The 20,541-nt window shown below is 35.0% G+C and overlaps 2 protein-coding genes across 2 annotated transcripts; one reads left to right on the top strand and one right to left on the bottom strand.

Annotated features, from left to right (window-relative positions):
* Positions 1-8,100: 8,100 nt before the first annotated feature.
* Positions 8,101-9,605, top strand: LOC126764100 (putative nuclease HARBI1; the record flags this gene model as incomplete). The annotated part of the gene is made up of 4 exons (XM_050481921.1): positions 8,101-8,304; positions 8,361-8,760; positions 8,817-8,919; positions 8,990-9,605. Coding segments are annotated over exons 2-4 (993 nt in total), but the record flags the coding sequence as incomplete, so codon positions are not given.
* Positions 9,606-9,837: 232 nt separating this feature from the next.
* LOC126765789 (uncharacterized) lies at positions 9,838-10,648 on the bottom strand. Its single transcript, XM_050483515.1, has 3 exons — positions 10,334-10,648; positions 10,142-10,272; positions 9,838-10,072 (listed from the first exon to the last, which is right to left on the bottom strand). The coding sequence occupies exons 1-3, from the start codon at positions 10,546-10,548 to the stop codon at positions 9,861-9,863; spliced, it is 558 nt and encodes a 185-aa protein (XP_050339472.1). The 5' UTR covers positions 10,549-10,648; the 3' UTR covers positions 9,838-9,860.
* Positions 10,649-20,541: the final 9,893 nt, after the last annotated feature.

Here is a 20,541-nt window from a genome sequence, read left to right as displayed (position 1 = left end):
TTTGCTAACCTTTAATGAAGTTGAAGCAAACTACTCACGCCTGAAAACAGCTGATTTGTCTTCAAAGGCAATGAAAACAAACAATAAATGGCGCCAAAAATTCGAAATGCAAAGCGCATGCGCAAAACTTTTTAGTACCAAAGCAAAACCCAGTATTTTCTATACAACGCTCTTTTGCTCTCCCATAAGTTTCTCGTCTCTCAAACACACTGCAATGAGCAACGAGCTCGTAGCTAACCGACTACCTTAGTCAACTACATAAACAATTTACGTATAATATAAGCCATTGGGGCAGTCGGTCGTGGTGATAAGACCAACAGGATAATAAAAAACCTATACTCACACTCATACACAAACATCTACAAACTACCACAGAACGATTGGCTGCACACCAGTTGTTGCAAATACAAATTTATATCTCTAAATGAACGTACAAGTGTATTAGTGTGTCTGCCGATTGGCTTTTACAGTTAACAATTACATGCTCGCATATAAATATTAATATATTCGTGGCATATGTGAACTTATGTTTCAAATATTTAATATAAAATAGACTAAATAGAAGGTAAAAAAGTACGTTGTTGTAAAATCAGCAGACATTTTATTTCGAGTAAAGTTGTAAATTTAGTAAAATATTGTGTTAAAAAAATAAAAATATTAAATAAGATCTTAAATTTTTCAGGATAGCAAGTGAATTTAGTATACCATAAATATCTTATTGCAAAAGGCGGAAATATTTTATTTTTTCACAAAAGTGTGAACATTATTCCTCATTTAATTCACGGTAATTTCCTGTGGCCACTTTAAAGGGTTACGTGGGTTTCAAGGCTTTAAAAAATATGTTATTTCTATTGTTTTATTTTGTAATTCTATGTCATCTGTAGAACACTGTCCTAAATGCTCAAGTTGAACCGAGTAATAGTTTTGGAGATATATCCTTGAAAACTTGTGTGCCCGAGATCAGTTATACTCTGTAGTCAAAGCTCGTTTTTCTCGAAACTTTTCAAGATTTCTCACCTAACCCATCTTTATGAAAATCTACACAGGTCTTCGCGATATAATTGCCAAGGTCTGAAAGAAATGATTTTATGTCCGATTAAAACTATTTAAAATAAAGTCGACAAATTTTCACAAAAATTAAAATTTTTTTGTAAAAACATCTATCAAAAACACAAAATTAATTTGCGGTTTTACCTTTGTCCAATACCTAGCTTATGGTCTTAATTAAAACATAAATTCTTTCTGGTCACTTCCGTTGGTCTGCAGTAGTCACAAGAAGGTGTGCTGTCAACGAAATATGTTTTAAGAATAAAAAAAATCTTTAAATACAATAATTGTTTTTTTATATGAAAAGAACAAATTTTGGAAATAGGCAGTTTTTTGCTCTAGAAATCCCATATAACCGCTTAAAGCCAATACCGTTGCTTACATAAGTGCAATCATTTAAATTTAATAAAAATTGAAACGCCACTGGAAAATATGCTGGATCAAATTGTGCGCGAAAGGCTAGTCAGTCCTTATATAAAGGGTGATTCAAATCTCGCCGCCATCACGAGCTTCAATTTCAGGCATCAAATAGTCGCGATAACAGTTGAAAGTGACGTTCTGACAGGTATGATTTTTGAAGAAATATCAAGTGTTAATTTAACCCGGCAACAATTTTGAAACCAAACCATTATTTTTTCTGAATAAAATGGCAGCTCTTGAATTCAGCTTTTCTTCGTCCACGACTCGTGATCTTTCAAAAGAGGCTTTAAAGTACCTCAATAGATAGTTGGCTTACTTCGTCCACGAAACCATTATATTTTCTGGATGAAATGGCAGCTCTTGATTCAGCTTTCTCTTCGTCCACGACTCGTGATCTTTCAAAAGAGGCTATAGAAAAAAGTACCTCTACTTGGATCACCCGTTACAAGGCCTAGTAAGTATTACTTTGGATAGTTAGAATTATCCAATTTAGGTGAAGATAATTTCATTATAGCACTCTCAAACGGTCAGTATATTGAATAAAAACTAGGACACAAGTTTCTTTTTTTCACCAGAAACTGAAACTAGAAATAATCTTTTGATTCCAGTTCCAAATCTATAAGAACACTTTAACAAACGCTTAGAGCTTCTTCGCATTCCTTATCGATGTTTGTGGCTTGACGATATTCTGATGGAACTCAATTCCTTTTCTATTGGCCAAAGTTTACTACTTATTAGCGGTTGCATTCTCCAAACAGCCCAGTTGCAAACAGTACAGATCTGCATTAAGAGTTTGATGGTCAGGCAGGAGTTCATAATAATGATTCTCTGCAATCCCACCAAGCACAAGACAAATAAATTCTGACAGTCAATCCGTGGCCACCGTTTGCGTCGGCTCAACCTATCTCGATGACGTTCGTTTTCGCTTGTCATTGTCGTAAGTGACCCACTTTTCATCATCACTCATCATTCGCTTCCAAAATTAATCGAGTCTCTTGTGTTTCAGAGCGCTTCGTAGATGGAAATTCAGAATGTGAAGTTTTTGTTTTAACTCGTGCGGCATTCATACGTGGAGTTTCTTTTTATATTCATTGTTATTTTAAGATCCCAAACAGGTATGTATTCAAAATAGCGCTTAAATAACGGTAGGATTCGATGGTTATATTACTTCTCAGTACTTTTGACAATTTGTCTTCCAGAGCGTGTTCCATCTTCGAGATAAAAATTAACGGAATAGAATCCGTATCAGAACCATATACACAATTCTTATTAATGGTGACCCATTTCGAGGCTCCCTGCACAGAAACTTAAAATTTAATGAGAAATGTTTATTATCATTCGAAATAACATTCTTTGGCATTTATTTTTTGAAGATCATCACTTTCAAATGTTGGCCGCGGCTACGACTCAAATGGTCCATACGTTGAGCTCAATGACGATGACTCGTTCGAGCTTTTGTTGATTGCACAAAAACTGAAAAATACTGTGTATATTCTCTTTGCTGATGTCCATCTTCAACGCATGCTCTAACAATACTGAGTCAAGTAATCACAAAACTGCCTGTGAAGGTTTTGATTAACTCAATGGCAGTTTACACAACGGCAGTTACATATTACTAAACCCGTCTAGTGGGAAAATATTATATTTCGTTGTACTAGACTAAGATATATGCTATATTGTATTTATTTTAAAAACTTTTTGTTATTTTTGACCTCATGTGTTCAGAAAATTCAAAGAACTAATGGTTCGATCAGAGAAAGCATTTTATATTCGATAGATAGTTATTGATAGTCAATATCTAAAAAGCGAAAATTAGAACTCCATTACGTTGGCATCGTAGTCATCTTCATTATCTACGTTGCTGCTCTATAAAATTATATATCGATATATACGATTTTGGAAAGTCGAAACAGATCAAACAAGTGAGAGTTAACGCAAAGGAAGCGCTCTGCCGAAACTGTGTTAGACGTGGTGCTAATGGACTATATTGCAAAGACTTAAATCAAAACGCCTGAGAAGAACGAACATCAGAAAGCTTCATCATTTGATTATGTCTTAAATTTCCATGTAACAAATTAAGGATGCATTTTTGTTTAGTTGATTCACTTATGAAAGACTTTTTTCGAGGAAATCAAGTTCTTTCAAGGAATGTTTATATTTGTGCAACGTTTTTCTTTTTAGCTGAAGTGATTTTAAATCACAATTTCCATAAAATTTCTGCAAAATTAACTCAACAAATTCCATTTAAATTATTAAATTGTCTACTTTTCCTAACACCTTTTCAATAATATTTCGCAAGTTACTTATTAAAAGCAGTTAATTTCCTGCCGGGCCTTTATACAAAGTAGTATCGCAAACAAATAAAACTGCGATGTGTGTTTGCTATGTAAAATTCTGATTGCAATGACATTGAAAATCTGCACACACATATATATGTGTGTGTGTATGTAAACATGCTTGTCAAACACAAAATTATTTTTAACCCATCGCACATACGCACATATGGCACAGCCGTGTGGCGGTTGTAACACACATTGAAACTCCGCATCATTGAAGGATTTACCAATTTCTGTTTTCTATCATTTAACTTTGCTGACTTTTTTCGTTTGTTCTCCATTTTTTGTAGGTCAGGAAAGCGCAGCAACATATTACAGCAAAAATGTGTCAACTGGCCAGCACAAGGGATTACGAACTCAATTTGTATCTATTAAGCATAGCCGGGAAATGTGTAGAAAGTTGTGGGTTAATAAAAGTTTTAACTTTCACAGTGCAATGAAAGTGAAATGCTGCAAAGTGATAAACTCATATGTAAATATGCGTGGCGAATATTATTTGTCAGGTAAGTCAGTTGATAACTTTATACTAACCGTTAGGAATGTAAAAGAGCTGTAAATTTATGACATATATATAAAGCTAAATATATATTCTTAAATTCAGAATATATTTTAAATAAATATTGAGCAATTTTTTCCTAAATATTGCGCCCAAATATAGGCAACCTTTATTTTACAGTAGTCTTTTAAGCGAAAACAGAAACCACAAAGTTATTTTTAACGTACTAAATACTTAATTACATTCAACAGGTCAATTGAAAAGGGTCGGTCTGACACATAGATGGCCATAAATCCATATTTTTAGTTGGCCTTAACTTTCAAATGTCATGTGTATTAATTTGACAGCTGTCGGATCACTAGTGTGTGAGTTACTTAATTTGAGTGAAGCAAATTTTGTTATTGTGAAAAAATGGACAGAAAGGAATTGCGCTTGGTGATAAAATATTGCTCTTTCAAGGGAAACAATACAGTTAAAGCAAAAATGTAGCTTGGTGATGAGTTTCCGGACAGTCGCAGGAACCATTTAGCTTAAACGTGGTGAAATGAGCACCGAAGACGATGAACGCAGTGGACGCCTAAAAAAATGTGTTAACCCCCTAAATAACTTTGGACGACCGTAAAGTAAAGTTGTTTGAGATAGCAGGCACTCGAAAGATATCAGCTTAATGTGTACATCATATCATTACCAAAAACTCGGGTTTGAGAAAGCTCTTGGCAAATTTGATGCCGCGAAAGCACACTTTTGACCAAAAAAAAAGGACGAGCTAATAATTCGGAACAGTTTTTGGAGGTGTTCAAGCGTAATAAATCAGAGTCTTGGCGCTGATATGTGACAATAGACAATGGCATGGCCCCATAATTTCACTCCGAAGTCCAGTCAACAGCCATTCCAGTGGATTGCACACGATGAACCTGCTCCAAAGCGTGAAAAAACGCAACAGTCTTCTGGCAAAGTTATAGCGTATGTATTTTAGGATGCGCAAGAAATTTTTATTAACTGCCTTGAAAAAGAAAACACCATCAACAGCGACGTTAGCGTTAGGACGAAATCGTCGAAAATCAGCCAGATTTGAAGAAAAATAAAGTAATGTTTCCTCAAGACAATGCACCGTGTCACAAGTGAGTGAACACGATTGCAAATATCCATGAGTTGTGCTTCGAATCTCTTCCGCATCGACTGTGTTCTTCTGATCTGGTGCCCTGCCATTATTTTTGCTTCTCAGATGTCAAAAGAATGCTCGCAAGGAAAAAAGTTCCATTGAATCCTGCAAATTTCTGAACGTCAGTAAGTAAGTAAGTAAGAACGTCACTCAATAATTTCGGTATCATTCGGTTTGCCGAAAAATATTTTCTACGATTTTATTTTCTTGTTTTGTGGAATTATCTGTTACATGAAAACCCACTGTATGTATTTTAGTGATCTGCCTAAAAAATATGCATTATAAATTTCAAATCTCTAAATTTAGAACTTGGCTATATACTTAGACTAATGCGTTATCTTTTTGAAATATTGTTGCCGTTAAAATTTTTTTCAGTTAATGAGCGCAAAATGTATATTTTCGAGTTTGAAATGAATCTACTACAATCCAGCAAACAATTTTATATGTTAGGGTGTTTCAATTTTTATGGGCAAAATTTTATCCAAGAAACAGTGATTTAAAAGCCAAAATTGGGAACCGAAATAGTAATCCTAATATCTTAAAGAAACAGTTGAAATTGAATCTGGAATGTAATTAGAAATAATTTATCTTTAAGAAACGGATGGACAAGATAATGAAAACAGAAATAATAAACAATAAGTCAGTCGAGATTGAAGCTGGAAATATTTACTATAGATGCCATCGAGTGTGATACTCCAATTGTGATAATCTTCAAGCCTTTCGTTGGCACAATATACCGAATTACATGAAGCACAAGTCTTAAAGTTTTGACGACAAATTCATTTACTGCGAACTATTACGGAATCTTTCTATGGAGCTTTCACCTGCCTTATTAAAAAAAAACAAAAACAAACTAGAGTATTTTCCAAATCGATTAATTTCAAAACCCCGCTCATTAAGATATTTTTTTCTTATAAAATGATTCTATTATTAACGTTCGAAATTACCTTTCATTTATTTTACACCCCTTTAAAAAAGGAAAAACTATCCACCCTAATGCCGCTCAATCAACAATTTGTAGCATGCTCGTAGGAGCCGTCGGCATTGACATTTGTTCGTCCACAATTGAAGGCGATTAACAGCACGCAGCTTCGTCCACACATTCGCAGCAATAGCTGGTGGCAAGTGCGGCACACAAGCAATTACTGTGTGAATAAGCTTTGCTTGTGTGTTATATAAGTAGGTGCTCAACAGCAAAAAGTTGTTTACATATTTATATGTCTGTCTAAAAATGAATATTCGCACATTTGTTTGCCCAAAATAACAACACAATTCATTTACCCCTTTACCCGCTCTTTCACACAGTTTCCATAACGGCAATTCACCTTTTTTTGTTCGAATTCAAACGTGTCGCAGAATAACTTAGAGATGTCTGGCATAAATAAGCGCATTTATATTATTTTCGTGTTGCTGTCTTCATTTATTTATAAATATTTTCGGAATGCGTGAGACGTAACTAATTTTTTGTGGCTCTGTTCTCTTAAGTAAATATACCCACATGTATGTATATATGTATATATATGTATGTTTTTAACGCCCTGTTGAGCAGCAGCCACGACCGGATATGTCATTTTCTCTCATTTTGCTGGTTGTTTTCCTTGTTGCTTGATTATTAGTGACGTCTTTCGAAGCCCGTTGCGATAACTCGCCAAAAATAGTACTGATGAATAACAGTTATATTTAAATAATACAATATATATATATATATATATATATAGATTGAGGAATAACAGTTGTATTTAAGGTGCATCATCAATTTGAATAGGAGAGTTTTTATTTGCTTCTCTTTTAATTGAAATGGAATTTCGCATAAGAAGAAAACCAATTCAAGTGAATTTTAAAAATAAATTGTATGTCATAGATCTGGAGCAGTGATGCGCTGAAAACTGTAAGTATAAAAAGAACAACCTGAATGGGTCTATTCTGTGAACCCAATTTCCGAGTACTTCTTTCAAAAAATCAAGTCGTATGTCATAAAAGCACGTTCAATATGGACTTCAAAACCTTGAAAAGAGGTTGATTTATTGCAAAAAACTCCACTAGAAGTAGTTTAATGGTGTTAAATCACAACTTCTTGGAGGCCATCCAATGTCACAATTCTTTGAAATAATCGAACCAAACTTTTCTCGCAATATTTATGTTGTTGCGCGTGATGTGTGGCACGTCTTGTTGGAACCAGATGTTGTCAACTTCTTCCAATTACGATCATAAAAAGTTGCTTATCATCGGTCCATACTGCTCTCCAATGACAGCAACGGCGTCACCAGCTTCATTTCGAAAGAATACCGATTATTCCACCAGATCAAAACCACATCAATCTGTCAATTTAGGTGAATATAATGGTTGTCAATGAATAATTTGTGGATTTTCTACTCACCAAAATCGACAATTTTTGGTCATTTACCACATTACTTAAACTATGTTCGGACCGACATTGAAAACATTTTGAAAACACATTTGTATGTTGTGGAACGTAAGTCGTTCGGACCGACAATTTGTGTTTTCGCTGAGTTTTCACTGACAGTTCACAAATTTATTTGTTTGCTTACATTTGAGCAACGAGAATGGTAAGTTTTGAAATCTTTAATATTTGCTTTTAATTATTACTAAAGATCGTGTTTTTTTAGATTTCTGAGAAAAAGATGTTAATTGCGAAAGCATTGGCTTTGAGAAGCCAAATAAATATCCTGCTCATCGACAATTCTTCAAGAGAACTATTGGAATGTCTTACTTCTCAGCACCATGCCTTGACAAAAGAGATAGCCGAGTTAAAGAAACAATATCTAATCGTATTAGATTTAATAAAGGACCTTGGGATGCCGATTAATTCATGTTGGACAAAAGTATGTATATGTTCCTATTGATGCAAAAGTTTTCAATTATATATTATTAATTCCAGCAACGTAAGAATCAGTTTTGGGAACACGATTGCCAACGAAACGGTTGTGCTTTTTTTAAAGAGAACTTTCGCATGAACTGAAGTTCCTTTGATAAATTATGTGACACCCTCCGCCCGTTACAAAAAATGGATACAAATTACCGAAAAGCTATTCCTATCGAGAAAAGAGTGGCTATAACATTATTTGCTTTAGGGTCATCTGCAGAGTATCGTAGTATCGCCAACATGTTCGGTGTAGGAAAATCTACGGTTTGCGAAATTTTACTGGAATTTTGCACCGAAATCTGGAGATTACTGCAGCCATCCTGTTTTAAAATGTTGCCTTTAAACAGAGAAAATATAACCGAATTGGTGACTGGTTTCGAGGTAATTGGATTTCCACAATGCTTAGGAGCAATTGGTAATATTGGTTATAAAATCTTAAATTTGCGCTAATGTTCTAATAATTGTTTACAGACGGATGCCACATTGAGATTCATCCATCATCTGACGAAGCTGTTGATTATTATAATTATAAAGGATGGTATTCCACCGTTTTAATGGCATTAGTTGATGCTAAGTAAAGTCCAAAAACTCAATATATGTACATATGTATAAGTACATAAGTAATGTTTACAATATATTTTCAGATACCGTTTTACTTACATAAACGTAGGAAGTCCCGGGCGATGTAATGACTCTCAAATTTATGAGACGTCATCACTTAAAAAAGAAATGGATAGTTGTTCTTTACTAAGCGAAATGTCTAGAGAAATTTCAGGCGTAAATGTGCCAGTATTCATTATTGGGGATTCGGCTTTTCGATTTAGCAAACAACTAATGAAACCGTATCCATTTAGCGTAAATCAAAATAATGGTGAGAAGGTATTCAACTACGCTCTTTCGAAAACACGTAGAGTTGTCGAAAATGCTTTTGGACACCTCAAGGCCCGCTTTCGACGCATCGGAAAAGGAATTGACAACTCTGTACGGAATGCCAACTCCATAATAAAAGCATGTTGCGTCCTTCACAATTTTTTAAATGATAACAACGACACGCTAAACGCTAAATGGTTACGCGCTTTGGAGACTAGACGCCAGAATCCGTGTGATATTTCATATGCATCTGACGACCCAATTAATGGAGAAATGATTCGGACAGCACTTTGTACATATTTTGGTAAGTACATGTGCATATTGTATCACAATATCTACATTTTACACAATTGCATATACATTAAATCAAAGATAAAGTTGTACACACCAAACAAAATTCAATTTTATTTTCCATATAAAAAATAATACATAACAGAAAATACTTATATTCATTTTTTTATTTATTTAGAAATTGAAGCAATCTTTCATTTGTTTCTTTACTATCTTTTATAAATTGTTCCATCATTTCTGTTTTTTTGTTATCGTTTTCAACCATTTTTTTTGACAAGTCCCTTATTTCGTTGCTGATTTCAAGGGATTGCTGATTTGCTTTTTCGAGCTGCTTTTCTATGTGGTCAAATTTTTTTAAATTATGGTTTGAAAATTATTCCTTTTTTTATTGATAGCATCACTCGGCTCGGGAGACGGTACTGGTACCGAAGAAGTGTCGCTTGGCGACATCGGCATAGCTGAGGGCGATGGTAGGCAAACCGGTGATGACAATGGAGATGCAGCAACAAATGTAGAAGACGCAGCCGTTTCCACCGAAATTTGGAGTGGTTCAGAGTTAGTAGAACCTTTTTAAAAATGTATATATGTATGTAAATATAAATAATAAATTGAATTAAAAAACAAATGTATCTTACTTTGAAAACTTTCCTCCACTAAGTTCTCGGCATTGTAGCTGACGTACGGCAACAGTACGGCTCTCATTTTCTCGTAAAGTGGCCACTGCGAGGGAGAACCGCCAGTTGACCCGACTGCTGTCTTCTCTTTCCTGTAAAACATGATATATATGTAAAAGCTCTATTTTTTCTTAATTTTATTTAATTACATACCTATATCTCTGTGAAAGGTTGTGCATTTTCGACTTTATTTCACTCGCCGTGAAATGCACACCTTGTTGCTGCATCTCCATTGCCATTTCCTCCACTATATGGCTGTTCTTCTTGGGTCCGCGAAAAGCACTTACTTTGTTCCGCCACAATTCAATTAATAGGGCTTCTGCCCTATCACTCCAACAACTTCTTTTTTTGTACTTTTGTTTTTCCATTTTCGAAATGATTTACTTGTCAGCTGTATTTTATATGGAATGTAAACAAATATCAAGTGACAATTTAGGGCCGGCAAAATATGTCTTCCAAAAAAATCGATTAAACTAGAGCAGGCACCGATTATAAGGAGTGGAATGTAAGTTTTCAAGAAGTTTTCAGCGAAAACTGTGTTTTCGTTTGACAGATTTTACATGGACGAAAACACAAGTTTTCGTGCGAAAACCAGTTTTTTCCCACGAAAACATGTTTTCAATGTCGGTCCGAACATAGTATTAGAGGAAAGTGAGCCAGATCGAAGAAGATGATTTTCTAAAAAAAATTCTTATCGTTTTCAAGTTGTTCCAAGTCAAAATCACCAAATTTGCAACGTTTACAATGGTCCGTTGGCTTCAGTTCTTGAGTGAGAAGAATTTTATACGGATGCAAGCCCAAATCCTTTCTCAAAATTCGCCATGTTGTGATTTGAGACAGTCCCAATACTTGGGATCGTCTTGGAAGCAACAAATTGTAGTCTTCTGCAAAACTTGACTAAACGGTAGCAATATTTTCACTTCAACTGGTTCTTTGTCTTATTGGTACTTGAATATTATGTAAAGAAAATGTATTAGGTGCCAAGTCAGGACTATACAATGGATGACTGATCAAATTGATGTTTTGAGTGTTCAAAAATGTAGCGGTTTCAATCGATGTGCGCGATCTCGCTGTTTACTGTTTTGCCTTGTTATTGGGGTTTGTATTCCAGTTTTTCCGAAAAACATAAATTTTGTTCGATTCGACTCATCTTGAGATACCCAAAAAGAGGGTGAGGGCGACTGCTGTTTACTTTTGGGTCCATATGCATAAATTCATGACTCATCACCTATCACGCTGTCATAGACGTATTTCGAGGCACCGCTATTGAATTTCTTAACGTTTCTCTCGACTAATCGACAGGAGCCTACATGAAGAAATTTTTTTTATAATAAAATATTCATGCAATATTGAATTTTTTCTGTTTTCACGAATGCCTTTAGTTGAATGAATCTCACGATATGCCTCGTAACGATCTTCCAATATCAGTTTGAGCACAGCGTTAATAGTTTCCGTAACAACACTGATCCTTAATGTATGCTGGTCCTAAAAATTTAATTAAGTTCATGGATACACTATTTCTGAGTTAAGCCATGCTGAAAGTTTTGAAAAATCTTCGCGCGAAATGTTTACGATTTCATTCCATTTTTTTTACGAGATGAATATTTTAAGTTACTGTAAGCAACACTAATAACACTAGTATGTCAAAACGTGTTGAGTGTTTATAACAAGAAAAATGTCTAACTTTTCGATAAAGTCGTGAGTTGCCAGATTGCAACACTGGGGTTGCCGAAACCGAAATATTAAAAGCAAAATGCGCAGGTATATGAGCAGAGAGATGAGCTAAGTCGACTAAACCATAGCCGTCTAACTTTCCGACTGTACGACTGTTTGCACGATGTAGTCCCTCAGTCTTCGAAATATCGATCAAAAATTTCGCATACGTCCTCTTCTTTCTAAAAAATGGTCATTTGTCGGAACCACCAATAACTTCTTCTTTAGCATACAGCTGTACTTAAACAGACTAATGTACATCAAGCTCTTGTCTGGAAAGTCATTTATTTATGGATATCTTAATGAAGTTACATATAAAATAGTGTCCAAGCCAGCGCTACAATCTCGCAATATTTTATACAGATCGGATTACTATAGCATATAGCTACCACAGAAACAAAAATCAATGATCAAAATAACTGTTCTTTGTATATAAAGGTTTATTTGAAGATTAAGACCTTTTTATACCCTTATATGCTACAAGAAAAGCACCTGTGCAGGGTTTTATAGCAACGGTGCAAACGAAGTCAGCATTTTTTCTTGTTCTTATTTATTTTAACTTAAGAACCTTCCGACAGTTTTTGTATATATATGTTATGTAAGAAAAGTTTGTACATCTAAAATTTATATGAAAGTTTGTCACCATCAAACATCGCCAAAAAAACACGCACATACATAACGGTTGAGCTATCAAACGCTGTAAATGTCCAGTATACGGAGCCTTACAAGAAAACAGTCTTCTCTACGAACACCACACGCGCTTCTGGTAAATATGCAGTTAAGATTTTTTTCTCGTTGCCTGAAAATAAAGTCACTTTACTTACGTGCCGATTCGCTGAAATGTCTGGCTGTTGGCGTGCCAACTCGATATAAACAGCCCCTTCCCTGCCTACCAGTCTGGTCAAAGTCTGCCACTGCGGGCTACCAACGGTCACTCACACAAATTGCTACTGTTTGCGCTTTTTTGTTGTTGTCATCCACAACTTTTCTCGCCGTTTTTTCCACTTTATTACTTACTTTGTGTTTTGCTAAGCTTGCGTGTTTATAATTTTATGTTGCGCCTAATGGCTATGCTAAAAAATGGCCACACTCACTCACACACACACACGTGCAAGTATGAGTGGCAGAAAAAATGTAGAAAAATTATGTATGAGATGAAAAAATATAAAAAAAATGTGTTGAAGCGACAAAAATTCCAGAAACAATTTAAAGTGCTAAATAAGTTAAAGTGGCGGGTGTTTAGGGCTAAGAGTCACAACGGTGAAATAGCCACAGCGACGAGCGAAAAATATAGAAACGGCTAAGATGCGCGTGGCGTGCCTTGATTGCAAAGCAAACGAAATTTAAAGTAAATATTTTGCAAAAAGTTTGTAGCCTGGCGCGAGATTTGACGGGATTCTTGTAGCGGGTAGCATTAAAGTTGTCGCAGCCGAAACACTTTAAGGTATAAACTGCGCTAAATTAGCGATCAACACACATGCAAATACAAATACAAATAAATAATCATAAATATATTAAACCTTTTTTAGGTGAGGCGCATAAAATAGCAACAACAAGTACCATTAAACTCTGTTTTGCTACAATTGCTTATATAATTTATTCAATTGCTTGCCAAAATCAATATTGACTTTTATATTGGGAGGTTTAATAATTAATTTTAATTAATTTCTACGTTATTTGTCCAGTGAAAACAAAATATTATTTTCTTATTTCAATTATTGTTCATATTTTTTTTAGTATACATATATGTACATATATATGTATATGTAGCCATATAATATAGCTACGAAAGTTGTGTTTTTATTTCTGAATTGGAAAACAAAACACAAATATATTAACAATCGGAAACCGCTTTAAGGGTTTTTGTTGAATTCGGCTCATCTTGAAACACCCTTTGAGTCGACTGCTGTTTGCTCTCGTGTTCATACGCGTAAATTCACGATTCACAACCTATCTCTATATCATATACGGGTTTCAAAACACCGTTATCGTATTTTTTTTGAGTGAGCTACGACGAGAATTTAATTCTGTTAATCGATACACTGTTGCTGAGTTAATCCACGTCGAAAGTTATAAAAAATAAAGCGCGAAAGTGTTCGCGATTTAATCAGATCTTTTGGCCGAGATGTTTTTCAAAAATGACAAACTTTATACTTGTAATAAAGTTGTGAGTTGCCAGATTGCAACACTAGGGTTTCCAAATCCCGAAATATAAAAGGCAATCTACGTAGAACAGTCCTGCCTAACATCCATATATAGAAAGAAAAAAAATAAGTAAGGAAGGGCCAAGTTGGGGTGCAATCGAACATTTTATACTATTACAACTTACAAGAATTAAGGCCAGAGAAATACTTTAAGGTGTAAAACCAATCATATAGAGTAAAATCAGCCGGATGTTCGAAAATCTTGATATTAGTTATATAGGGGTTAAGCCAAGTTTTCGCTCAAATTTATTTATTTTAGGCACAAAGATACACTGTTATGAATAAAACACGCTCTCTCATTTTCATTGGGATAACTCACATATTGGCCGACATAAGGTATGCGATACTATAATAATAAGTACCTTTAAATAAATTAAACACAGACTTTTTTCAATGTACGCTTGTCATTTTAAATCTGTAAATGTATGCCAAAATATTCAAAAATATGATTCAAAGATATATCAATAAGTTTACGAATTTAAATATCAAACTGAAATTAAGAAAAATCAGTTGAAAACTACTCCCGTTCCCAAGAAGCAGTATTGTTTGAGGTAGCAATGCTCCAACACATCAAAGAAGAATTGGAGTGGATCATATAATAAAAGCACATATAAATCAGTTTAAAATATGCAAAATGAGTGTGCCGCCAGATACCTTAAATATACATATGTAGTTACAAAATAATTGAAATTGGATAGCAACAGCGCTATCCTTTTTAATAATGGTAATTTGAGTCTCAAAAACGTATCCATATAGCACAAATTTAAATTTCTCTTGATTAGTTCAGTTCCATTACACAAATCAAGAAGCAATTAATATAACGAGATAAAACTTTGCAGTAATAATTCCTTTAAAGTATGCCCCCTTTTGATCAAAAATTGTACGAATCCTACCAAAACTCTTCAAGATCCTAGGTACCGAATACGTGAATCCTAGTATCTATAGTTGACTTTTGATCGAAAATTTGAGTTAAAGTGTGATATACTATATATATAATTGAAATTAAGGGATAATCCTTCTCTTATAATAGAATGTATGTATGTCAAAAATGAGTTGAAGCGGACCAAAAAATAAGGTGACATTGTATTTATTTTGAAAATTCTTTATTTATTGTTCCAAATCAATTTCATCCCCTTCAAAGTAATCCCCTCCAGATGCATTGCACTTTTGCCAACGGATTTTCCAATCTTCGAAACACTGGTTGTAGTCACTTTCCGGGATGACCTTCAGTTCCGTCTTCGCTGCGGCTTGAATCTCCTCTGTCGTATCGATATGCGTTGAGTTTTTGGCGAAATGATCACGAATTACGAGGGCAGTATGGGATGGTGCATTATCGTGGTGTAAAAACCAAGAATTGTCTTTCCACAATTCCGGCCTTTTTAGGCGGATAGCATTACGCAAACGACGCATAACGTTAAAATAATATTCCTTGTTGACTGTTTGATCGGTTGGAAGGAATTCATAATGCACAACACCACGATAATCGAAGAAAACAGTCAACATGACCTTGATTTTTGAGCGACTTTGGAGCGATTTTTTTGGTCTCGGCTCTTTTTTGGCACGATATTCGCTCGATTGATGAATATTCGGGGTCGTAAGCAAAGATCCAAGTCTCATCGCCAGTTATAATGCGTTTCATGACACCGTGGTAGTCGGAAAGTTTCAGTACCAGTCGAGATTTGACGCGCTTGAGGCCCAAAACATCCTTAAAAGTGGTATTGGCTGAGCCTTTCCATATGCCAACTTCATCAGCAAGGTCTCTAATTGTTAATCGACGGTTTTTCAACACCAAATCTTTGATTTGTTGAACGTGAGCTTCGTCGGTTGAGGTTGATGGTCGCCCTGGACGCTCTTCGTCTTCGACACGTTCACGGCCGGCTTGGAACTCACTATACCACTTGTAAACATTTTTTTAGACATAGCCTCATAACCAAAGGCTTTCTGCACCATCCTCAACGTATCCGCAGCAGAAAATTGATTCCGTAAACAAAATTTAATGCAAATTCTTTGCTCAACAAATTTCGACATCGCAAAAAACGAAAAACTCACTTTTAGCAGCTCACAAAACGACACGTATCTCAAACACTAATGAATATTTTGACATAAATGTGACTGACAGTACTACTAACCTAAAAAAAAAAATAATTCTCCAAATCCTTCAACGCGCGCAGTGTAAATTCAAAAAAATATTTTTTAGGCACAGTAGTATAACATTTTTTTGAGAATATTCGTGTACCACATTTTAAAGCAATAATTCATTTGAAGATTATCATAAACGAAAAAGCATTTCGAAATTTATTTTCGACTTTTCACTATCATATAACCACCGACTGGTATATTTTTACGCCAAGCACTCATGCTGTTGTACTTCGCCTCCCTCGCGCGCTTCGGTTAATGTGGCGCTTTTATGCACGCTAATCACAAGCAAATCATTTGTTGCTGCTGAGAATATATTAGAAAAGTTGCTTCATCATCAGCACGCAACGTTGATGGTGGCGGGTGTTTAAAGTTGCGTCAATTTTTAATGAAATATTTTAATAAATATGCATGAGCTGGTAAAGGCGGGCGTCGCGCGTAGGTATTAAGCGCTTGAAAAGTAGCAAAGTAATTGAATGAGGGGGCACTGGCGCGCCACACGCGTCTGCTTCAACTCCAAGTTTGCTGTCGGTAAGCTAAACAGGCTTTTGTTACACACACAGTGAGAGGTCGTCGAGAGGTCGCGTGGCATAGAGCAGCAACGCATACTGACGCCTCCTATTTCCTGCGAGACGTTAAACCACAAGAATGTCGTGGCGCTGTGACAGTGCAAGCGTACACCCCAGAGGTCGCTGATGAGCCCCAGTTTGCGCACTGTCTCTCGTTGGTATTGTTACGCTGCCAGTGGTTTGGCATCGCTTTTGTTACGCGATGGGGGAGTTTTATTCTAGTTCTTTAATTTCTCTGCTATTTCTTGTATTTTTTTCTTTTCTTTTCCTCTGTTTTATTGTCTTTTCGTTTTCTTATTTATAGCGGAAAAAGCTACTTGAAGTGATTTTGTTATCTTAATGTTTTGAATTTTCACAAATTCCCGCTAATAACAGTCGTAAAAAAGCATTCAAATTAACTTCAATTATTCAGTTAGTCGGTGTGAACGAAGCGGTCGAGTGGCGAGTGAATTAAACGAAGTGCGTCTTGTTATTTTATTACAGTGTTTCGTGTGTCCACTCTAATGCCCGCTGCGGCCTGAGCACAGTAATTATGTTATTGTGATTGCTATGCTTGCAAGAATGGTGGATTTCGTGACGGCACCGGAAATATTTTCATTTCCGTCTATTGCTACGCTGCTAACGCCCCACTGGGTATGCCGAGTCAACGCCTTCTTCACAACTGAGCATGTCTGATTTATTTTACAAGTTTTTTTTTATTTTTTTTTTAATAATCTTATTTGTATACTTTTTTATAATTTACCCGCTTTTTGAAATAACCTTTAAATATCTTTTTGCAGTTGCAACTTACTTAAAACACCTAATAGCATGCCACACGCACATAGTTTACCTACTCTACCATCTTACCTGAACGTCTGTGTGCGTAGCGATAATATTTATTTCGGTATCACGTGTCCTCATGAAGCTTACACGCTGCGTGTATTTTTCACAATGAACTACCCGCCATCTCGAGCGCTCAACAACACGACGGGGTGCCACTCATTTACATATTACAATGAGCTGTCGAGCGTGTTTGAGTGCAAACACAGCTTTAACAACGCACACATACATACATACATACGTGAATGTGTGCATGAAATTGCAAAAACAGTTGAAAATACGCACCCTAATGGAATATTAAGCCATAATTATGCATCCATTCATATATTGACGCCTTAGAGCAGATTCTAAACTACGAGATATACTCAAAATAACAACAGAAAAAACAATAACTTTGGTTGCAGCGACGCTATAATACCCTTCACAGGTGTGTTTCGTTTAACATACAGATAGGAAATCTAAAAATCAAAAGTAGGGCCTTTCTTAAACAAAGAACAGTACGTTAACGCCGCGTAATTTATTCTCAGAAACAATAAAATATGATACTATATGAATATGGTTTTTGAGACAATAATTTAAAATTGTTTTTCTTAAGCCTTAAACAACTTTGCTTTAACATTCCAATCCAAATTTGGTGGTTATTATTCTTTAAGACATCGGCATATTCTATGATAGGTAGTATGAGGGAGCCAAATGATTTCAAAGAACTCAAAGTAACAATAAATCAAATGATGTTCTAAGAAGATGACCTAATATGGGAAGTGAGGTTTAAGTTGAACTATCAGCACTTTGCTGATATTATCAAAAAAAAACAAAATCAAATGTTATGAGTTATTGAGGTAATAATTATAAGATTATTATTATAAGCTCTCTTGTTACAATAGATTTATTACATCTGAAACACAGTTAAAGAAACTGAATTTATTGAGAAAAACGCATTTTAACTCAATTGATTATTTTATTTGATCCTTACTTAATGCCGGACCGAGCAAAGTTACAAGAACTAAAAGTTAAATCATAACTGAAACCAACCTACCGATATCTTTGAGGAAGAATACAATTGAGACAGGTCTGCGAAGTTTACAACCACAGTAATGAAATCATATCCGTATCATAACTCGAATAACTATCAATTGTAGGACCCTTAATGATATCAAATGAAACATGTAAGCTTTTTATAAATACTGCAAAATCACAATGATTGTGTTTTCAATAAACCATATTTCTATATAAAAAGCCATCTTTCAAAAATCCATTGTATTATCTTACATTTTTTTAGAAATTGTAAGCCAAAGAAGTGCGTTGTATCTGCATATTTTAAGTCTTTAATTCATCAGAGAACTCACTTACTCTCTTATTTTTGTACCTATATTGGCCAAGTACTTTCATCAGCTACTATTCTTCTACGCACTTTTGAACATGTGCATGTCATAAAGGATTGCATTTATCAAACAAGAGTGAAGCTTTTGAACATCTTCACATAATTTCTGCCCATCGATCAACTAAAGATATATCAAATAAGTTTATATGCGACCACTTTACGATCATATTTAGTACCATTTTCCCTTCTTTAACAACACAGCTTACTCTATTTCGAGCAAATCTAGGCAATGCCTATGTATGTTATGTATGAACGTTAGACATGTTCTTAAAAGTTGCAGTTTTCGGTTTTATTATCAGGTGTAAAAACAACAGACGGTCTTCTGTACTTTGAACATGCCACATATAATTGACCATGCGAAAACCATTGACATTCCAGATTCAAACCACCATCCTTAAAATATATACCTTGTGATTTGTTAATGGTCATTAAGAATGAGGGAATGACGGAATGACGGCTTATCGGTTGGGATTATCGGGATACTCCGAATCAAAACGCCAACCTTAACTGTAAATTGTGCGGTGGTAAGCCAAGTTCATCCAAGGAGTTTAAATATTCAATTGATTGGTTAGTGGATTCATCTTCATTCATTATTTTGTTTTGGCAGATCTTACTTTGAGCAACACTGGATACCAAAAACCGATCCCAATGTGTCTTGAATATTGTGGAAATAACTGGCGCATATGGAACAATACAACTTTTGATGTAAACAACGAAATCCATTCTGTTCAATTTTGTTGTGCTAGTTCGACCATTATTATCTGGTGATCGACGCCGATACAGTGGATAACCATTATTGCTAGTTAGTGTATATACATTTTAAAGTTTGAAAAGTGAACTTTATGAATATGTGATGGTTATTTTTGAAAAACGAAAATAATTTTATTTTGAATGAAAAAACGAAAATTCCTATGTAAAATGTATGGGAACCTAAAAAAAATAGCGACCCCTTAGAGTTAAGCTACAGCGCCTGGCTTGAGGGAGGATTTTTTGTTTGTCAATCATTGAGGGGGTAAGAGTTGAAAACAAAAATTTCAAAATTTTTTTTGAAGCATTAATATATTAATATACATATATGGTAGATGGATATACTCCTCAGAACATGTGGACGCAATACTGCTGAAACAATCGCCGAAACCGCAACAGATAATTGGCATCATTTTCAAGAATTATCAAGTGATGCACGTATTAATCGAGCTAGTTTTTTGATAGTTTCTTCACCCAAAATTAAAAAAAAATTTATTTAATATTTCGTAGCTAAATTTTTAGCATAGTTATAAAGTGGTGAAGATAAATGATTTTAATACAGTGGCCCGCCAACTGTCCAATTTGGTTTTTTATTATAAACCAAAACCGAACAATAAAACTTACGTCATGTTGAACTATGTTATTGATACTTACATTGGACTAATCACTTTGATATTAAAATTATACCCACCTTGTCTGTGCCAAGACCTCAGCGGGTATTGCAACGCGTCATATGGACGATATGTTTCTGATGATACTTATGAGTATCTCTACATGTAAGCACAACGACAA

This window comes from Bactrocera neohumeralis, chromosome 2 (genome assembly GCF_024586455.1).
Source record: "Bactrocera neohumeralis isolate Rockhampton chromosome 2, APGP_CSIRO_Bneo_wtdbg2-racon-allhic-juicebox.fasta_v2, whole genome shotgun sequence".
Classification (NCBI taxonomy): Eukaryota; Metazoa; Arthropoda; class Insecta; order Diptera; family Tephritidae; genus Bactrocera; species Bactrocera neohumeralis.
This window is presented reverse-complemented; position numbering and strand designations above follow the sequence as displayed.